We start from the raw sequence: 21,595 nt of genomic DNA, 5'->3' as shown, positions 1-21,595 counted from the left end.
TCAGGGATGGATTACACCGCGCTGTGAATGCACAATCTCATAATTGTCGAGATGAGTCGTAAGCTTGGAACTTTGGCTGAAATTCAGACTCTGGCACAGAAGGTGGATTCCATCAAGGAGCAAGTGGATGGATCAGCACAGATTGGGATAGATTAATGTACGCCATTATTGGATTTAGAGGGGTTGAGGACCAACAGAACTTTAAGACAGAGAGGAAATTATCTCTGTCTGGCCCCAAAACAAGTTCTTACCTGAATCTGGTGCCCTTGAGCCTGTGAGGCTGAAGTGAATTTAGCTCCATTGACTTGCATTAATTTTTTCTTTCTTCCGGGGACCGTGGTCCGAAAGTAGATGGATGTGACAGTCACGCCCATTTAGAAAAATAAACAATCAACGATGAACAAGAGTCTGCTTCTAGACCTGCAGAAAGAGAAAAACAAGCAAAAAAAAAAGGCATGTGTAAAGAAGTATTAAAACCTCAGATGAAAAAGGTTTTTTGATTTTCACGGCTGGAATTTTAAGAAAATCTGAAGTTTTTGACTAGAGCAGGAAAAACAGAACTTAGCTTCCAGTCTAATCCCTGGGCAGCTGCATTTCACAATGAGTTCTGCAGAATCAGCTATAGAAAATAACCCCCGACTCCGGTGTTTCTACGTTAGCATTGTAGTAAAGAACAGCGTGTCAGATGTAGCTTCTGAAGCCTCTGCTAGTTGGTCAGATTAGTTTTTTCTCTGGGATACGGCGACGAGAACACATACTGCATTACCAACCGGAGAAGTTAAACCGAACCCCGCTAACTGGATATCCCTGCCTTTGGACCATTTGACACAGAAGACCCGCGACCCGATTTGGACACCGGGGAGGATTGTGTTCATCTTCAGAACAAAATCAGTAACGAAATTAGTTTTTAAATTTTTGTTAAATATTTAATTTCTGTGCTCGTAGTGCTCCACCGGGGAGCGCTGCCATCTTGGCAGGCAGAAGCCCGCAGCTGGGCTATTTGTTATTGTCAGAAAACTCAAACGGGAAATATGGTAGATTCCTGTTGTGCCCCAGGATGCAGAACAGACGCGGACGACATAAGGAAAGAGCCTTCTACAGGATTCCCCAAGATCCGGAACGCCGCAAACGTTGGATCATTGCAGTAAAACGTGCTAGTGACCAGGCTAAAATGAAGCTGTGGGATCCCGAGAGTAAAGGTTTTCGCTTATGCAGCGACCACTTCATATCAGGTACTTAAACCAACGTTTCCTCAACTGTGTGTGGTATTTATTTTAAATGCTTTTATTACGATTCTTAGTGGGCTTCCTAAACTTATTTTGGCGTGGCTTTTTCTGTCTTATTACTCATAGCAACAAGTAAACATCACATAAAACGTTGCCTCGTGAGTTCTGCGTGCTGCCGTTTACGTGTTTTATGATCACAGCAATTAACCGGCTAAGCTGTATTTAATTTTTAAGCAATGGTTGATCAGTTGTCAGATCACATGTGATATGAGCCGGATACTCGTTTCAGACGAGTATCCGGTACGGATAAAGCATTTTTGACATATACGAGCATGAAACGGGTAAAACAAGTCAATATCTGTAATAGTGCTGAAGGAAAATCCTCATTGGGTAACTGACTGTCTTCACGCTCTGTGATTGGCCAGTCACATAGAGCACCCGCCCCTCCCTACACACAAAACTGCAGCCGGCCGGGAGCGCAGTCTGTCCTGTTCTTTCGCTCGCACGCACACACACACGCACACGCACACGCACACGCACGCACACACACACACACGCACACGCACACGCACACGCACACACACACACACACACACACACACACACACACACACACACACACACACACAGACAGTAACGGAGCTCGCTGTGATTGCTTCACTGTTTCTCACGTTTCTTAAGTTTTCCCTAGGTTTTCTTCAGCTCGCCTCTTTTTCGGTTGAATATTTAAAGTGACTTTTTTCGTAACTTACATGGTGCGTTTGACAAGCCAGAGCTGACGTGCTGTGTTAGTGACTGTGTTAGTCACTACCTCCACTCGGTTTTGATTATTTTTTTGAACACTCTCTCTCTCACACACACACACACACACACACACACACACACACACACACATTAATCAACATTGTTTTGTTTAACTTTGTGTGGAAAAATGCCAAGAACGTTAAGAAAAAGATCAGTTTAATCAAATTAAAATTAAAAAAATATATATATAAAGTTGTGTCTGGTTCTAGCATTTCATATTTCCTAGTTCCTACTGCATGAGTTCAGATGTATTAATCCATGCACTTAAATATTAATGTTCTGATTTTATTGAAAAACTTGTTCTGTAATAGTTCCTTTACTATTGTGATAAAAAATATTTAATCTCAGTTCTGAGGCTGCTCTGTAAATAGTTTTCAAATAAACAATACACATATCAACTTCTGATCAATCCATATCATTTTCAGACTTAAAATAATATATTGATGTAAACCACGCCCAGTTCCGGTTAAACCACGCCCACTTCCGGGTTGTGCCACGCCCATTCCGAGTACAGATAAAGATACAGAGAATTTAGATGGTTGAACAGATACAGATACAGATACAAATAGTGGTGTACTCGCTCATGCCTAAAAACACTTTGGACAGATCCTGAGACGCTCCTGCCTGACATATTTATTTTATTCACGGAAAGTGCTAACCACTGCGCCACTGCATGGTGGCGCAGTGGTTAGCACTGTTGCCTCGCAGCACGAAGGTCGCAGGTTCGAAACTCGGCTGCTGCCTTTCTGCGTGGAGTTGCGTGTTCTCCCCATGCATGCGTGGGTTTCCTCCGGGTACTCCGGTTTCCCCCACAGATCACAACATGCCCTACAGGTTAGAAATTGTAAGTCGCTTTGGGTAAAAGCGTCTGCTAAGTGAATAAACATAAACATAAAAAAAATCAGACTAGTGATTTCTCTTGGCGTTTAGTTTATACATTCAAACAGCACAGCACTATTTAAATTACTTACATGTAAATCTGTTATTTGTCCATTCATCCATCCATCCATTTTCATCCGCTTATCCGGCGTCGGGTTGCGGGGGGCAGCAGCCTAAGTAGAGAGGCCCAGACTTCCCTCTCCCCAGCCACTTGGGCCAGCTCCTCCTGGGAAATCCCAAGGCGCTCCCTGGCCAGGTCCGCTCCGACAGCTTCTGCCGTTTTTAAAAAGTATCCCAGGGGCACGGTAAGGGTCGGAGATGTTTAGTCCATTTAAATTCTGACTGTATAAAATGATTTCTTTGGTTTTAAAGTGTGAAGTAAACTCAGACGGAGTAAAATCCAAGCCGATCCCGTTCATGTTGTTTACCTTTGTTGCCTGCCAACATGGCGTCTACTCTTTGAGAGTCACGTAACGTCCGGAGCTCTATACGTTAATAACTCTGGAAAATATTTAACCAATAGGTTACCAGAATAAATCTTCCTGATGCTGGAGTAACTCATTGGTTTGACTCGTTGTTTGCATTAATCCAGGATGGCACGGACGTTCTATTGTTGAAATATGGGATCATCTATTAGATTATAACTCTGTGTGTGTGTGTGGTTGCTTTCCCAAATTACAGTACCTGTTTTTTTCTTACTGGAGCTAACACAGTTAGCAGTGTTGCTGCAGTCATGCTAACGGGACTCGTCTGGAGTCCAGAAGTAGTGTTGCACATATAGATGTAGGTTATTCTTTTAGATTAGACCCGTGTTATTTAAAAATGCATGTAGGACACAGACACATGGCTTAGACCTTTTGATGCAGCTGTAAACGCAATTTTCCGTAACAATTAAGAGCACGAAAGTCAACACAATACAGTCAATCATAATACTAGCAACAGTGCTGGGGTGACGAATGAGGAACACCGTTCTTCACCGTCTGGAGGAGAGGATTTGGATTTTCTGTGATGATTTATGACAAAAGTCCTTAACATAAAAAACTGAACACAGTTCATATTTATGTAGAGGGTAAAGCATAGTTACGCTGCATTTCTACAATTTTAATGCCGAGTCTGGCCACTCCCTATGACTTAAAGCCATGATATTTGTTCATCTGGCAGAGTAATTTTACCAGTTTTGTTCATTCACCATCTGATTAGAGAATGTTTAATGAACCACATGTTGGTTTTATAATGAGTTTCACTTAATGAAATGCATGAATCTTTATGTTGGTCTTCCTGTCGTTTTGCATAAAGGTTCAAACATGCAGTAATATGTCAGAAAACATCTCAGTGTGATCTACTTACAAATACGAGGAAACGCTGTTTAACCCAGTTGTACTCCGTATCAGCATAGTTTGGAATTATTTTAGAGAATGAAGTCAGGAACACTTTTTCCTTTCGCTTCAGGAAACCTCGCTCACGGTGACAGTTCCTCCCCTGAGACGACATCGTCACAGTGAGGAAGCTCTGCGACCGACAGACTCAGACTCAGGGGATGCAGCAGACAGTGGATGTACCAGACTGTACTAAAAATATCCATGTGCACTGCTGCAACAAAGCCATGACCTTTGTGCCCTTTGTGCTTCAAGTAAAATGATGCAAAAATGCTCAGAAAACAAATGAACAAAGAACAAAGAAATTTAAGAGCTCCAGAACTATTTATTGTACCATGAAATAAATCAACCTATAAATGACAATATTCAAATTTTGTGTTGGTTTTGATCTTTAGTTGTCAGTGGTTAAAACAACATTTTCACAAAATAAATGATGTTAGTGAGACAACAGCAGAAATAATGCAGGATGAGATAACTGGCAGATTTTTCTGATACAGAATTCTCACAACGATGCAAGCGAAGTCCCGTCTGAACAAACAACACCGAACCCAGAGGGAGCCGTCCTGTCTCAAGATATTTCATTAAAGGAAAAGATATAAAAGGAATAACAGTTATTCTGAGGAGCCTTGACCAGATTCAGCCATCTAAATTTTTCCAGGCAGTCGTTTTCTGTGAACAAAACAGTTCCAGGTTATGAGCAGCAGGCACGAACTCGGACAGCAATCCCACTTCACCTGCTCCCTGAATAAAGTCTGTGCATGCTTGTATTTGAGAGACCACTCTTGTGTGTAAGTGCTCTGATGTGTGTGTGTGTGTGTGCATATTCATGCTAACTTGTCAGTTTTGGCGTCCGTCCTCACCTTTCTGCCCTGGCCTGATCAGACCACTGACAGAGTATCACCGAGGTCATGGTGTTTAGAAGACAGACTGCTGGGCTCCTGATCCACTCGCTCCATTGCCATGCGCATACGCACAACGATGCATGCAAATGTAAGTGTGCAGCTTACTCTGGAACCCAGCAGGGAACAATAAAGCTGAATGGCTCAGACGCACATTTATGGCACAAGTGGATAAGGTTTGCACATGCGTCACAGTTACATCCACTTTATGCTAATGTGTTTTTTCTGCAGTGAAGATCTTCGACACAGATGGGGTTTTACTTCAGGTAAATTGGTGCGTTGGGAGAAAAACAAAAGGCAGTGCTGAAAAGTCACAGGTTTTCAACATTTACCACAGCTTTAAATTAGAAGGCCATAAAACAGGCAGATTGATTTTGTGACATCAATATTTTTACAATCCAGACAAAATATTTGTCGATCAGCTTATTACCTCATGAGAGCAGCACTAGGTTACAAGCAGAGCTATACTCATGCACCAAAAACCACTCAAACTAATTAAATCAATGCTAAAATATATGGGAATTTTTATTTCATAACAATAAGCTTCTATGAGACATTCATACTGTTAACTATGTTTTATGCGAATGTGAGTGACTGATGGTGTTGTGAAGCACCTTGGGGGGTTTGCAGAACCCTAAGAAGATATAAATAAAGGTCGTTTATGGTTAGAGTGTTGAGAACTGGTGCAAGTGGACAAAATACCAGTTACATTCCATCCATCCATCCATTTTCATCCGCTCATCCGGGGTCGGGTAGCGAGGCAACAGCCTAAGGGAGGCCCAGATTTCCCTCTCCCCAGCCACTTGAGCCAGCTCCTCCAGGGGGATCTCGAGGTGTTCCCTGGCCAGCTGAGAAACATAGTCTCTCCAGCGTGTCCTGGCTCTTTCCTTTAGGTCTCCTCCCAGCTGGATGTGCCCCGAAAAACTCACCAGGGAGGCGTCCTAACTAAATGCCAGAGCCACCTCAACTGGATCCTCGATGTGGAGGAGCAGCAGATCTACTCACAGCCCCTCCCAGATGACCGAGCTTCTCACCCTGTCTCTAAGGGAGAGCCCAGACACCCTGCGAAGAGAACTAATTTTGACTGCTTGTATCTTGTATCTCACTTGGTCACTACCCAAAGCTCGTGACCACAGGTGAGGGTAGGAATGTAAATCGACCGGTAAATTGATTTTCACCACGAAAGATTGGTACAACGCCCGCATCACTGCAGACGCAGCACCAATCCGCCTATCGATCTTGCGTTCCATCTTTCTTTCACTCATGAACAAGACACTTCAACTCCTCCACTTGGGGCAGGACCTCATCCCTGACCCGGAGAAGGCGTTCTACCCTTTTCCGATTCAAGACCATGGTCTCAGATTTAGAGGAGCTGATTCTCATCCCAGCTGCTTCACACTCGGCTGTGAACCGCTCCAGCGAAAGCTGAAGATCACGTTCTGATGAAGCCAACAGGACCACATCATCTGCAAAAAGCAGAGACCTGATCCTCAGGCCACCAAAACGGATGTCCTCCACACCTTGGCTGCACCTAGAAATCCTGTCCATAAGTTGTGAACAGAATCGGTGACAAAGGGCAGCCTTGGCGGAGTCCAACTCTCACTGGGAACGAGCCCGACTTACTGCCGGCACTGTGGACCACGCTCTGACACCGGTCATACAGGGACCTAACAGCCTGCTACATTTCATAACTAGTAAAAATACAAACAGATAAACATGATATCTGACAGACCTGTGACAGATCACAACATGCCCTATAGGTTATAAATTGTAAGTCGCTTTGGATAAAAGCGTCAGCTAAATGAATAAACATAAACATATCTATTCTGCAAGGTTCAAGGTTGTCTTTATTAATCCCCAAGGGGGAAATTAAATTGCCTTGGACAAATAATAAACAACAACAACATGCACATACACACAACAAAACATTCACTGGACACTGCTGTAAGCCACACCCACGATAAAAATATCAAATATACGATCATACAAAATGCTCGTTGTGAAAACGCACGGCAGCAGGAATAAGAGTTCCTAAAACGTTCAGTGGAGCACCGGGGCGTTAACATTCGCCCACTGAAAGAGCTCCTGAGATCCTTAAAAACCTGATGAAGGGGTGATCCTCCAGAGTCATAACTGTCTTAAGTTTACTCTTCATCCTTTTGTTTAGGATCATGTCAAATGAGTCCAAGCCTTGCCCAACCACTCAGCCAGATTTCTTGATCCTGTTTGTGTCCTCAGCAGTGAGGCTCCTGCCCCAACACAACACAGCATAAAACAACACACCGGCCATAATCCCCTGATAAAACACATTCAAGAGCCTCCTACTTATATCAAAGGATCTTAGCTTCCTAAGAAAAGCAGTCTGGACTGGGCCTTTTTAACAACAGCATGACTGTTCCTTCTCCAGTTTAACTTATCGTCGAGGTACACCCCGAGATATTCATGTCTCCACAGTTTCTACAGGTTGGCCTTTGATGACCACTGGAGAGAATGTTTGTTTTTTCTTTCTAAAATCAATAACCAGCTCTTGTGTTTTGCCAACATTGAGTTGCAGAAAATTTGCATCACACCATCCAACAAAGGAGTTAACTTCCTCCCTGTAAGCCAGGTCGTCACCCCGGGAGATCAGGCCCAGTAGGGCAGTGTCATCGGAGAACTTCTGCAGGTGACAAGATGGTGAACTGTGCCTATAGTCAGCTGTATACAGTGTAAATAAAAAGGTGATAAAACCGTCCCCTGTGGTGCACCAGAGTTTGTAAAAATCAAGTCCGAGCACTTACCCCCAACCCTCACAAACTGAGGTCTGTTTAAGAGAGTCTAAAATCCAGGCAGTGGTGGAACTGTGCAGCTTAAAATCCTGTAACTTATTTCCTAAAATATGGGGCTGGATGGTATGAAAAGCACTAGAAAAGTCAAAGAACATAAGTCGCACTGAACTGCTGGCTTGTTCAAGGTGTTTATAAATAACGTCCAGCAGATACAGAAGGGCATCATCCACACTCACACCCTTCCTAGATGCAAACTGGAGGGGGTCCTGGAAGGAAACAACCGGTTCTTTTAGGTTTTTAAGGACGACTCTCTCAAAACATTTTATTTAGTGTGATGTCAACGCAATAGGCCTAAGATTGGACAACGTACAGCTGACACCTGTTTTCTAAGGCTAAACTTCTGTGGTGAGTTCATACTACACATCAGAAAAATCCTCCAAAGTTTTCTCTGAACCTTCACCATAAACTGATTTCTCTAAATATTTAAACAGCCGCTGGTTACAAATGGACTATAATTAAAAAAGGCTGAAAATAAGTTAAAAAAAAAAGAGGTGGGGGGTTGCATTTTAAATAAAATTGTGCAGCAGCTGAAGTTAGCTTCCTCTGCAGAACAACTAGACTCAGGAGTGAAGAGTTCGACTGTTCAGGAGGAGCCAGTACTCCTGGTCAGGAGGCTTCCTGGACACCTTCTGTGTGAGGTGTTTCAGCCATGGAGCAGACGTCAGGGCAGTCTCGCTGAAGACAGAATATCTCACTACTCAAGTAGTTTTCACCAAACTGGTGACAGAACACGCTCAGCACCAGTTCTCGGTCTCCACGGCCAAAAGCTCTGGCTCTACTCACCAGCAGCATCTCTACTGGATCAGAGGAGAAGAACAGCAACATCAACCAAAGACACCACCCGTGTTCACAATCTCTGAGTTAGTTTCACTTTTACTTCATTTTTGACTAAACAGTTTATAGTTCCTGTTTCAATTCAATTAATAAACTGTTTGAAATTCCTATCAAACATTTCCTGAGCGGGTGTAAAACTGTTCCTTTGGGTTCAGCTGCAGAAGAAAGTCTGAACACACACGTAGAAACTGGACCACATGTGGTCTCACTGTGACTCAGATCCTGCCAAAACGCTCCAGACTTCTACAACAGAACAACTAAAACTGGGACAAGTGGCGTTTTTTACCGTCACGTAAAAAAATCATTTATTTGAGGACAAACAATGTGAGGTTTGTTTTGCCAAACTGAAGGAATCAAACTGGCTGTAATCTCAGGAGGACGGAAACACATTCTGGATCGTCTCGCAAAAGAAAACGAATAACTGATCAACAATAAAAGCTGTAATCATCTGATTTACTGGCGATGATGCATGTCTTCGTTAAAACCTGACAGTCACACACTTGATCCCACTAGATCATGATGATGAGGCCATGTCCTCCTCAGCTAATAACTTAAGGAGTGATACATGAAGCCGGGAGTCTGGGCGCACGTCTCCACGTGTGTGCGTGCATTTACATGCATGTTTGAACGAGGAAAAGTGCAAGCTCAGGAGAAGCAATTATGTTTTCTAATGGTGAAATGATGTCAGACAAGCTTTTTGAGCCACTTAGCTCAGCAGCCAGATCAATAGCGCTGATGGGATTGTCCTCACTGTCTCAGTTTTAGGGACACTCCATCACTCTGGGAGGAATTTCTGTAGCCGACAGCTAAACAGTGCAGATTTAAGTGACCTGATTAAGTGTAGTTGGTGTCGACTACCAGCTGGGACTTCAGGGCCAGTTGTGTTAATTCATGATTTGTTCATGAATCATGATTTTAAAAAACAAAATAGGAGTGACCGAGAGAGAACTGCAGTTCCAGCACAGCGTGCTTACGTTTGTGTTAACTTCGTTTGTCAATTTGATGAGATTTCACCTCAGACTGAATTCTGTCTGACTGCTTATTGTTGAGATATTGCTGAATTCATGGTTCAGAATTGGAGGCATCAGCAGTCGAGTCTGTTCAAAGGCTCAAAACAGCCAGAAAGAAAGAACTTTCTTAAAAAATCCAATAGTCTATTGTCATAAACGATGGATATTCAGTGGAAGAAACTGCCGAATGCACCTCCATTTAGAGAATATTTAGTTCTTTAGAGTTGTGACTGTGACGGCATGACCAACACAGAATGTCATCATATTAAATCCTGTTCACACGGAAGAATTTAAAGATCCATCCATTTTCATCCGCTTATCCGGAGTCGGGTCGCGGGGGCAGTAGCCTAAGGCGAGAGACCCGGACTTCCATCTCTCCAGCCACTTGGGCCAGCTCCTCCGGGGGAATCCCAAGGTGTTCCCTGGCCAGGTGAGAGACATAGTCCCTCAACCGTGTCCTGGGTCTTCCTTTAGGACTCCTCCCGGTTGGACGTGCCCGGAAAACCTCACCGGGAGGTCCAGGAGGCATCCTGCCTGAGCCACCTCAACTGGCTCCTCTCGATGTGGAGGAGCAGTGGGTCTACTCCGAGCCCCTCCCAAATGACCGAGCTTCTCACCCTATCTCTAAGGGAGAGCCCGGCCACTCTTCGGAGAAAACTCATTTCAGCCGCTTGTATCCGTGATCTCGTTCTTTCGGTCTCTACCCAAAGCTCATGACCATAGGTGAGGCTAGGAACGTAGATCCACCGTTAAATTGAGAGCTTCTCCTTCTGACTCAGCTCTCTCTTCACCACGACAGACCGGTACAACGCCCGCATCACTGCAGATGCAGCACCAATCCGCCTACCGATCTCACGCTCCAGCTTTCCCTCACTCGTGAACAAGACCCCGAGATACTTAAACTCCTCCACTTGGGGCAGGACCTCATCCCTGACCCGGGGAAGGTATTCGACCCTTTTCCGAATCAAGACCATGGTCTCAGATTTAAAGGAGCTGATTCTCATCCCAGCTGCTTCACACTCGAACCGCTCCAGCGAAAGCTGAAGATCACGTTCTGATGAAGCCAACAGGACCACATCATCTGCAAAAAGCAGAGACCTGATCCTCAGACCACCAAAATGGATGTCCTCCAGACCTTGGCTGCACCTAGAAATCCTGTCCATAAAGGTTATGAACAGAATCGGTGACAAAGGGCAGCCTTGGTGGAGTCCAACTCTCACTGGGAACGAGCCCGACTTACTGCCGGCAATGCGAACCAAGCTCTGACACCGGTCATACAGGGACCTAACAGCCCGTATCGGAGGGCCTGGTACCCCATACTCCCGGAGTACCCCCCACAGGGCCCCCCGAGGGACACGGTCAAACGCCTTCTCCAAATCCACAAAGCACATGTAGACGGGTTGGGCAAATTCCCACGCACCCTCCAGGATCCCCCTAAGGGTATAGAGCTGGTCCAGTGTTCCACGGCCAGGACCAAAACCACATTGCTCCTCCTGAATCTGAGGTTCAACAATCCGGCGGACCCTCCTCTCCAGAACCCTGAATAGACCTTACCAGGAAGGCTCAGGAGTGTGATCCCCCTGTAGTTGGAACACACCCTGCGGTCCCCCTTTTTAAATAAGGGAACCACCACCCCGGTCTGCCAGTCCAGTGAGACTACCCCCGAATTTAAAGATGTTGGAGGATTTTTAACACATAAGGGACCACACCCATAGTGATAAAAACATCACGGCTACAACAGAGGTGGTCCTACAGTGGGTGGTGTGTGGCCACACGGCAGATTTCACACACAAGCTTTAGCCAGTCAGACGGGAAATGTCATGAGATCAAAAGTGACCTCTTGGTAAACAAACATGGCGAAGGAGGAATGTGCAGCTTGCATCGATCATCTCGCTTTCTGATTGGTCACGTCACATTCAACAGGTAGGACACTTGTCTGTCCTCGACAATCAGACCAAGACAATCAAACATGTCTGAAAATCCCAATTTATGATCTAAGCAGTCCCAATGTCCTTTTGAGCAGCTCAGAGCTGTCTTAACACACCACACACAGTAAGAATATCTTATAGGATTATCTTTAGAGCTTCTGCAGTATTGTTTTGCATTTTAACAATACTCATTCATTTTCTTGGCTCGTTTCTGTATGAACTAATGTCTCATAAGTAAATATCTCTGATGCAGAAGCCGAGCAGAAACCGGTGGAATAAAAGATCTTCCATCGTTGACTTCCTAATCTTTGCTAAATTCCCCTATTGCATCAACACTTTGCTCCTGCGGCTCCCCACCTTTCCAGCCCCGTCACATATGAGAGAGGAATACAAATGTCTGCAGTCCCTGAAGCCCAGCCACACCCCCCATCCCTGACTGCTCCCATCCAAGGACAGCCAAAGACATTCTCCAGGGTGAGATAAAAGTGATTTCACTTGACGCAGCATGGCAGTCGGTCGCACCAGCACCTGGGGGTCTAACTGGTGGAGCCACACAGATTGAGACTTTGAATGCATATATTTGACTTGCTGTCACACTAGCAGTGACGTGTTGCACTGGAAAACCATCCATATTTGTCTGTGTTCATCAGTGACAGCAGCAAAAGCAGCCGTGTGACCCAGGTTAGGAGGCTAGAGCCTGAGGCATCATCTATCAATGAAAATCATGTTTCCCAACCTTAAATGTGGGCTGCATGGTGGTGCAATTGTTAGCACTGTTGCCTCGCAGCAAGAAGGTTGCAGGTTCGAAACTCGGCTGCACCCACTCTGTGTGGAGTTGCATGTTCTTCCCATGCATGTGTGGGTTTCCTCCGGTACTCTGGTTTCCCCCACTGACCGCAGCATACCCCATAGGTTAACACTTGTACGTCGCTTTGGATAAAAGCGCCTGCCTAATAAACAAACATAAATATCTGTCTATTTGAGTTTTATGTCCATTCATGTGATTGACCTCTAGCTGCACAAATGATAGAAAACATAGGATGATGCCTGGCTTCCAACACCATTGAGTGACTGAACTTTCCAGGGTCCTTCATTCAGTCCATCAGGATTTTTAAAAGGATTGTAAAAGCAAACATTTCTGTTGCAACAGGGTGACCCGCAAACACCAGGAAACGGGGCGGCCATGAGTCTGCAGAGGGTCTTGATGGGCATCTCCTGTGAAGTCATTTTACCTCCGAAGGACAAAAGCAGAAAAAGGTGATTAAAAAGCAGAATGGAATGTCACAGCTAATGGATACAAGGTGCCCCGAAGAAATGGGAAAAGCGGGAGGTGGAAAAGACGGCAAAGGGGAGATGAGGCGGGATCCAAAAAAAGAGCAAGAGCTGAAGTTGTGTGTGTGTGCGTGCGTGTGTGTGCGTGCGTGCGTGTGAGCAGAGGAATTGGAGAAAAGGTGGTAGGTGTTCTTGGCTCTGCCAGTTTCAGGTGTAATTACCTGGACATTGAATAAGAGCTAAGTGGACCTGACAGAACCCCCATGGGTTCCTATTTTTAGATACTCCCTCTTCTTTTGTACAAGAGGGGTAGCTACAGCCTGGCCTTCAGGAGAAACACATCAAATCTGATTTAGACTCAGCAGTCTAACTAACATGCATGTTTCTGGAAGTCAGACTCCTGAACTGCAGATTTTAATCCCAGAGGTATTAAAAGCAGAACGGGAAACAGCTGTTTCTATCCCGCCTTTCCTGGGATCCACTGAATTCTCTTTCTTATTTATTGTGTCTCTCTTTACTTACATTTTTTAATCACAATCACATTTTTAAAAAATTAATCATTAAAAAAACTTTTTATATTTGACATCTTTTGTTTTTGTGAAGTGCCTTGTGTTTTTCATCTTGAGGCGTGGAATAAAAGGTCGTTTTCTTTGTTTCATTGTGGAACAAGCTTCCAGTTTCCCTCGATACAGAAAATCTGTCTGTTTTAAAGTGTAAGCTTAAAACTTTCCTTTTGACAAGTTCAGCTCATCCCTTGAGTTTTGCCACCCAGACATTTGCTGCCTGTTGAAAGGGAATTGTGAACTTCCGTGTTTTTGGGTAAAGCTACTGCACTTGTTTAATTACACACACTGCCATGAGGGTAACACCACTGAAAACTGCAGCAGGACACAAAACAAGGTGAAGGCTTTTTGTCCGGTATGCTTGTTACGGTGTTTAGTCTGAACTAGAGCTGAAACAACTAATCGATTTAATCGATTATAATCGATTATTAAAATAGTTAACAACTTTTTTAGTCATCGATTAGTTGTTTAATAATCATATTTTACTGCATAAAGTCTATTTTTTACCACAATCTGACATCGGTTACAATCTGTTAAATTTGCCGCCAGTGTGTGGCAGTAATGAGCCACTGATCTACCAGTGGGGCCGTAGAAGAAGAAATTAGCCAATAAGTGCCCTCGGTTTTCATGACGTATCACGTTACTGACGCGCATCTTGCTGTGAGAGATGGCGGATCAACAACAAATACGGAAGAAAAATAGAAGCGACAAAACAAGAGAAACCCCGGACAAAAACCTCACGAGTATGGGAGCACTTCACTAGATGCCTTGAAAAGACCGGTGACCTACAAAATATGCAAAAACCATGGCACGACGGAAGCACGACGTCCCTAAGTGAACATTTGAGACGAAAACGTGGGGGCTGATGCAGCAGAGCAATGTCCGGTAAGTAACAGAAAATAAACAAGCTAACGCAGATCACATTTGGGACTTAGTGTTAGCTGAGTTCGTTATAGTGGATGTTAAACATGTTTTTTTTTTTTTTTGCCGCGTCAGTTTACGGTGTTCTACTTCTGATTGACTAGATGCAATCGTGAATCTCCTCCGTGTTGTGAATCATGCGCTTGCCAAATTTAGCACGTCTGTTTATAAGAATGTTCTCGTTAAGAGAAAAACGGCACAAACCCATAACTATGTTCCTCATTCAAAAAATGACAACTTTCTCGGAGAAAAATATACAGACGAGCTGTGTCCAGGTGAATATAACGCGGCATAGTTGTACGCTTTCAATTTTTAAATACAGGAGAAATTCAGAAAGTCCTTTTTTTAACTATTAAAAGGCTGTTTTACTATCTAACGCTGTAAAACGCCTCACAACACATTTTTGTCAAAATAAATGATCACTGTATATTGTTAATTAATTCAAATAATGTAATATTGATTTAGTGTTGTAGTGTGTGTGCTGCTTTATTTTATATGTGTACTTAATTCAGTTTATTTGTGTTTCTTATGCAGAAAAAAACAAGCAACGATGGACAACTACATGGGGAACAAGACACTCACCCCCAGCAATGCATACCACTTACAAACTCTATTCTAGATTCTACATTATTTTTTATGGAATTTACCTATTTTGATGCCAAAAAATTATTCTGGACTGATATTTTGCACTGTTTAGCTCATTTTACACTGCTGACTGTGGTCATGTGCAATAAAATAGATTGCAGTCAACTGCACAATTCTCTTATGTTTTTCTTTTTCTTAACTGAAATGTATTCATCACTTGTATAGGTTAAATAGCTAAACAATAACAAACCGATTAATCGATTAATCGAAAAAATAATCGACAGATTAATCGATTATGAAAATAATCGTTAGTTGCAGCCCTAGTCTGAACACAGAGTCTAGTCTAAATCAGACCTGCTGACAGACAGATTTACCGCTCTAGCCTTGAAATAAAGGCCAGACCCCCCAACCCCCCCCCGCCAAATAAACTTAGTTTAATAAAAACTACATTTTCTGTGTCAAAGTTCATCATAGGTGAAACAATTGCAATTTTCAGGCTTCCTCACATTCTACAGTGATTCATGGTTTTACAGCATAAAGCCTTTAAAGGTAGTGGCCAGACTCGGCATTACAATTGTAGAAATGCAGTATAACTACACTTTACCATCTATATAAATATGAACTGGGTTCATGTTTTCATGTTGCTAAGGACTTTTGTCATAAATCATTACAGAAAATCCAAATCCTCTCCTCCAGACAGTGAAGAACGGTGTTCGTCACCCCAACACTGATGCTAGCATTATGATTGACTGTATTTTGTTTACTTTCATGATCTTAATTATTATGCATCAAAAGGTCTGAGCCATGTGTTCGTGTCTTACACGCATTTTTAAATAACACAGGTCTGATCTAAAAGAATAACCTACATCTATAAATCCATCTAGAACCGCAGCGGTACGCCTGGACTCCAGACGAGTCCTGTTAGCATGACTGCAGCAACAGTGCTAACCGTGTTAGCTCCGGTAAGGAAAAAACATGTCATTTGGGAAAGCTACGACACACACAGATATAATCTAAAAGATGATCCCCATATCAACCATAGGTCCTCCATGGACCAGTAGAACTTCCGTGCCATCCTGGATTAGTGCAAACGAGTCAAACTAAGGAGTTACTCCAGCATCAGGAAGAGTTATTCTGGTGAGCGTTTAGTTATACACTTTCCAGAGTTATATCAATAAATACATGGAGTGGTAAAACTGGCAGCACACATATCTGTAGATTACTGAACTATATTGGGACTGATGATGGAGCTAAGACCAGCTGAGAACTCGTCAGCTGAGAGCTCCCGGTGGAGCACAGAAATGAAATATTTAACAAAAGGAAACAAACTGAACTGATTTTGGTTCTGAAGATGAACAGAATCCACCTCGATGGTCAAATCGGGTCACGGTCTTCAGAGTCAAATGGTCTAAAACATGTCTGCACCTCCGGTTCTGATATGCAGCTAGCGGGGTTGGAGTTCGGTTGAACTTCTCCGGTAATCCGATAAGCATTCTCGTTGCCGTATCCCAGAGAAAAACCTAATCTGACCGACTAAGAAGCTTCAGAAGCTACATCTGACTGATGACACGTTGTTCTGCTATAACGCTAACGCAGAAACACCGGAGTCAGGCGTTGTTTACTATAGCTGTTTCAGCAGAGCTCCTTGTGAAACGTCACCAGCTGCCCAGGGCTTAGACCGGAAGTTAGTTCCTGTTTTTCCCGCGCCGGTCACAAACATCAGATTTTCTTACAATTCCAGCCGTCAAAATCCCAAAACCTTTTTCATCTGAGGTTTTAATACACATTTACACGCGCTGTTCAGAGGAGTTTTGCCTCTGGCCGACATCTTTAAAACGGAAAGCTTCTAAATGAATGCTACAGTAGATGTAAAAAAAATAAAATCTATTAATAGAGCGTTTGATCATTTTAATGCTTTTTCCTTTTTTTAATTCTGAGGCTAATTTATTGTTTTCTTGTAAATATTTTATAAAACTAATTACAGCCAGGTTTAATCAAGACTAACAAATGAAGACTCGTCTGAACCCTTTAATGTGTTCATGTTTGTTTTCGTGGCGTGGGAGTTGTTGCTACAACTCAAAAACATAATGCAGGTGCTGCATAGTTGGGTTTAAAATTCATTTTATATTGTTTCTTATGATCTAAATATAAGAGACTATAACACAACACAGTTCTGCTCCAACAACAACAGATCTCCATTCATAAGATGTGGATGCTTGATGCTATTTATGGATGTTTGCTTTCTTTTTGCTGCTGTTATTTATTGTTGACACACACACACACACACACACACACACACACACACACACACACACACACACACACACACACACACACACACAGTGGGTTGACGTTCCTTACAGCAAAGTGAATCCCAAAATGACTGTTGCTCATATGGAGCAAGCAGGGTAATCGATTCCAGCAGTCTGACCACGGGAGAGCAGGGTGTTAGGAGAGATATGAGCTGAACTGGAGTTCAGGGAGAGAGCGGCAGCTTCCCCGTATTTCCTCTGAGCTCGGGGCGTTTAATCCTGCATGTCTCAGCGCCAGAGTTCTTTTGGGATTCTTACCTTTCCTGCTGGCCCGGTGGGAACAAGCTGATCAAGTGGCTCCCAGGAACTAAAGCTTATCCAGGATTTATTCTGTGAGCTGAATCTTTAAACCAAATAAACCAGAGACCAGGTTATACCCCAGTCAGTAAAAACCAACAGAGGTTTTTCTGTCATCATCGCACCTGCACGTCTGAACAACTGGGTTTCTGACTCACTAACACTGGTGGCTCTAACTAGACACAACAAAAACAGCACCAACAGTACGAATTTAATCTTTCAGGTAGTTTTTAAAATGACCTCAGAAAGTTTAACAGTCCAGAGAGGATTTGGAAACCATTGAAGTTTAATAAAAGCCCATAATGTTTACTTTAATGTGTTTGATGAGTTAGACTGGTTGGTTGGTTTAGTGTAAAGCACTTTGGAGTCCTCTGAATCGAGGCAGAGTTTCCTGATTTCATCGACAACCTCATAAATGCTTGATCCTTGTAAACGACAGGCCGTTTCAGCGGTGAGGCATCAGGTGTTCAAAAAGCTCATTAAAACCACCGTTTCACTGGCAGCATACAGAACTATGGAGGACATTGTTGCCTTTCCATGCTAAAATGTGGTTTGCTTCTTATCTTTACACAACTGAGATAATGAAATAAGGGAACTCAGATGTTTTAAATCCTCCCACAGGAAGTCACTTTCACCTGGTTCCAGTCTCTATGACGACACACGGCTGCTACAGCGGACCGAGTTCATGACCTGAACCCAAAATGCACGAGGACAAACACAGAGAGGATTTCCACAACAAATAATGAAAAGGTGCATGCTGGGAGACGAATGCATGGAGAGGTATCAAATTGTTTAATCCTATCAGTTCAGAGTCATCTGAATTTAGCTAATTAGCTGATGGCGATCTCCTGCCACACAAATGTTAAACGCTCTTCAGAGTTGTTGTAAAACATGCAAATCCACACCAGCAGCTTAGACCTAGCAGCAATCGGATGGTCTGATGGGATCTGTTCTGCTTTACTCTGACCCACACACGCCTGTTCAAAGTGCCTCATTTTCTATTAAACGGGTCTGAGGTTAATCTTCCAGCCTGGTTGTTTCATGTTCAACCACTTAAAGGATGACCAAACAGATGAGACAGAACATGTTCGCTTAAAGCAGCTAAATGCATTCGTCTTGCAGCTGTGTGGAGCTCAGTTACCCTCTGGTGGACTTTTGTTGGGACTGAGACAAGGAGACGTGGACCCTGAACCGTGAGCAAGGACGAAGGAGTTTACACGAGGATCACAGGACGTGTTGATTGGCCGGGAAGGCGCGGGCGGTAGAGGGCGACATCGTCCCCTACAGGTCCCACCTGTCTCCTGATCCGCTCTTTTCCACCCTCTCCGTCCTCCGACGGTGTTATCGCATGTTGCTACGGCCTCGCTGATGTAAACGGACGTGTGAAACACGCCTAATTGGTGCGTCTGCAGCTACTTAATCCCATCTGACTAAAAATCTATTTCTTTCCTCTTCTCTTTGTACTCGTTCATCAACTCACAAACAAACATGTTGCTTGAGGTGAATAATAATCAATTCAAAAGTGTCAAAGGCTTCCATTCAAGAGGAGGGATAAGTGTAAATTTCCTATGTTTTGGAGATGTAGACGACATTGATCTTTATATCATGACTGATGTCAAAGTGTAGGATTTGACTCCTTCGCCTCTAAAATATCTCATCCATCACAAATATCGACTACCTGTGTTTGCATATCTGTAAATCAGACAAAGTCTTCGATTTACCAACAAAACAATCCGTTCTCTTTGTGTTTATGCTGATATGCACAGAAAGTACACCAACCTTAAAGCAAAATCCAACAGAACTTCTGTTTGACACTAAAGAAGTCGTACTTATGCAGAAATGTTTAATATTTAATGATGTCTGAATGAAAATGTCAGAGGCACATCTTTGTCTCAGAAGGTCCAGATCTCACCAAGCTTGATGGATGCAGGAGGAAAGTAATCAGAGAACCTGGGAGCTGCAGCTGAAGTGATTGCATTGATTGCTTTGTTTCCACCACACCAGTGACCAAAATCATCAGCAAGTAAAGGACTGATTGGAGCCTCGGTCTAAAGTGGGCTGAAGGGAAATTCTGTTTGAGAGCCAACACCAAGTTCTCCACGTGAAATAAGTCCACGGACACGATGCTCCGCATGGAAATAAAAGATTTACAACAATTGTTCTAAAATATGAGCTGCTAGCTGAATAAAGCCTTTACTTAATGAGCTTGTGATGCTGGCTGGTGAGCAACAATATTAAAAAAAAATCACTTTAATAAGTTTAGTTGTTTTTTGGATCTGGAAGAATCAGGGGAAACGCTACGGATGTCGGTAGGAAATAACGCTGATCTCAGGCTCACGGGGAGAGAGGTCCAGAGTCCGGGGGCCACAGCAGCAGATGATCTTACCGGAAAAACTCTGTTAGCTTCAGGTTAGCATGTAGCTAACGTCCCGCTGATCTCCGACCGTGGAGCGTGAGCTGATGTGAAAGGCCACTGCGCCCGGATACGATTGCAGCGATCTGAGGTTCTTCTTGTAATTTATCCATCCCGGTCCAAATTAGATATCAACAGGCGACCAGCATGACTACCACCTTGCATGGGAGCCAGTTGCCCCTGAGGGTGGGCTACCCCGGGCGCTGGAGCCCCTTCTTAGCTTCTTGGGTTAGCCAAGTTAGCTAGTAGCTACATTGGTACATTTGTTCCAACTGTAACAGCCCCACCCTCAGCTCCACCCCTTTCCCATTTTTGGATAGTCTGGCCGTGACGAGATGTGTGACACGGTGAAACAGGCGCTGGTGGGAAGCTCCCATTTGGAAATAAAACCTCGTCATTCGAGCCTACGGACACGGATTGTCCGGTATACATGTCCATGGTCACCGCGCGTGGAGTTTGATAAGTAGACAGACTAGCAAACGAAGAGCTTTGCCTTTCTCTCCTGTTCTCTGGTAAAAACGGCTCAGGGGTTAGTTAGGAGTTCGCCCTGTTATTGGTGGGTTGCAGGTTTGAACCCAGGCCCCCACAGTCATGCCAGCCGTTGTGTCTTTGGGCAAGACACTTGGGCTTGGAGGGATCCCTGGTGCCTGGATACAGCTGTGAGTGAGGCCCAAGGCAGCTCCTCACCACCTGTGTGTGAATGGGTGTGTACTAAGTGCACGTGTACAGGTGCAGGTCTTTTACCTTCTGTCACCTGACCATCATCTGCAAACAACGCACAAGAAGGAGCATTCCACCTTTGTTTGGTTGGACTGAAAAGCTTTAAATTTGTAAGCGGTGACATTGGCTGTGACATCATCATCATCATCTTGTTCATTTTTGCAGCTGACTCAAGGACGCCACTAAGTGCTGCACACAGCATCCATAAACAGTAAAAAATAAAATAAAAACACGTTAACAGAGAATAAAGGTCGTTATGTGTGTCAGCACGCCGCTGATCAAAAGGAATAAAACTTGAGCCGGTCGCTCGGACGGACGGATGAGTTTTATTAAAGACATCCTGATATCGGAAAGCAGAAATCGGTTGTCTTCACCCTCGTCGTGTATCCATAGCGAGTGCTTTGGCCGCCAAAGACAAATTCATGCCACCTTGTGCTTGAATTTTTTTTCTATTCTAAAATGTTCACCTCTCTGACCTCGACTCTCCAGATAACTCCCTCGTGACCGATGAAAACTTCATTCCTCTAATCACGGCTCTTCCCAGCTCCTTTTAGCGTGTCACTTTGTCATCCACGGCTCCATAATCCTGCCATCTCCACGGAGCGGACGAGACTGGTGAATTAATAAAACTCTCGGAGGGCTGCGGCTCAAACCTCTTTCAGAAATGAGGTCTGGCTAAGTCTCGGCTCTAATTGCATAAGCGTTGCCTGTTTTTGTCCACCTCCAGA

The 21,595-nt window shown here is 43.9% G+C and overlaps 1 protein-coding gene across 2 annotated transcripts in view; it reads right to left on the bottom strand.

Moving 5' to 3' along the window:
* Nucleotides 1–21,595, bottom strand: part of LOC107381282 (SH2 domain-containing adapter protein F) — a 176,046-nt gene that overhangs the window by 125,429 nt on the left and 29,022 nt on the right. For both annotated transcript variants that reach the window (XM_054731884.2, XM_054731883.2), the window contains one exon: nucleotides 252–420. In XM_054731884.2, coding sequence (XP_054587859.1) covers nucleotides 252–374 — 123 coding nt within the window. In that variant the 5' untranslated portion in view covers nucleotides 375–420. The remainder of the gene's footprint in view (nucleotides 1–251; nucleotides 421–21,595) is intronic.

The sequence above is a fragment of the Nothobranchius furzeri genome, chromosome 9 (assembly GCF_043380555.1).
Source record: "Nothobranchius furzeri strain GRZ-AD chromosome 9, NfurGRZ-RIMD1, whole genome shotgun sequence".
NCBI lineage: Eukaryota > Metazoa > Chordata > Actinopteri > Cyprinodontiformes > Nothobranchiidae > Nothobranchius > Nothobranchius furzeri.
Note: the sequence above shows the minus strand (reverse complement) of the source record. Positions and strands in the feature narration are given on the sequence as shown.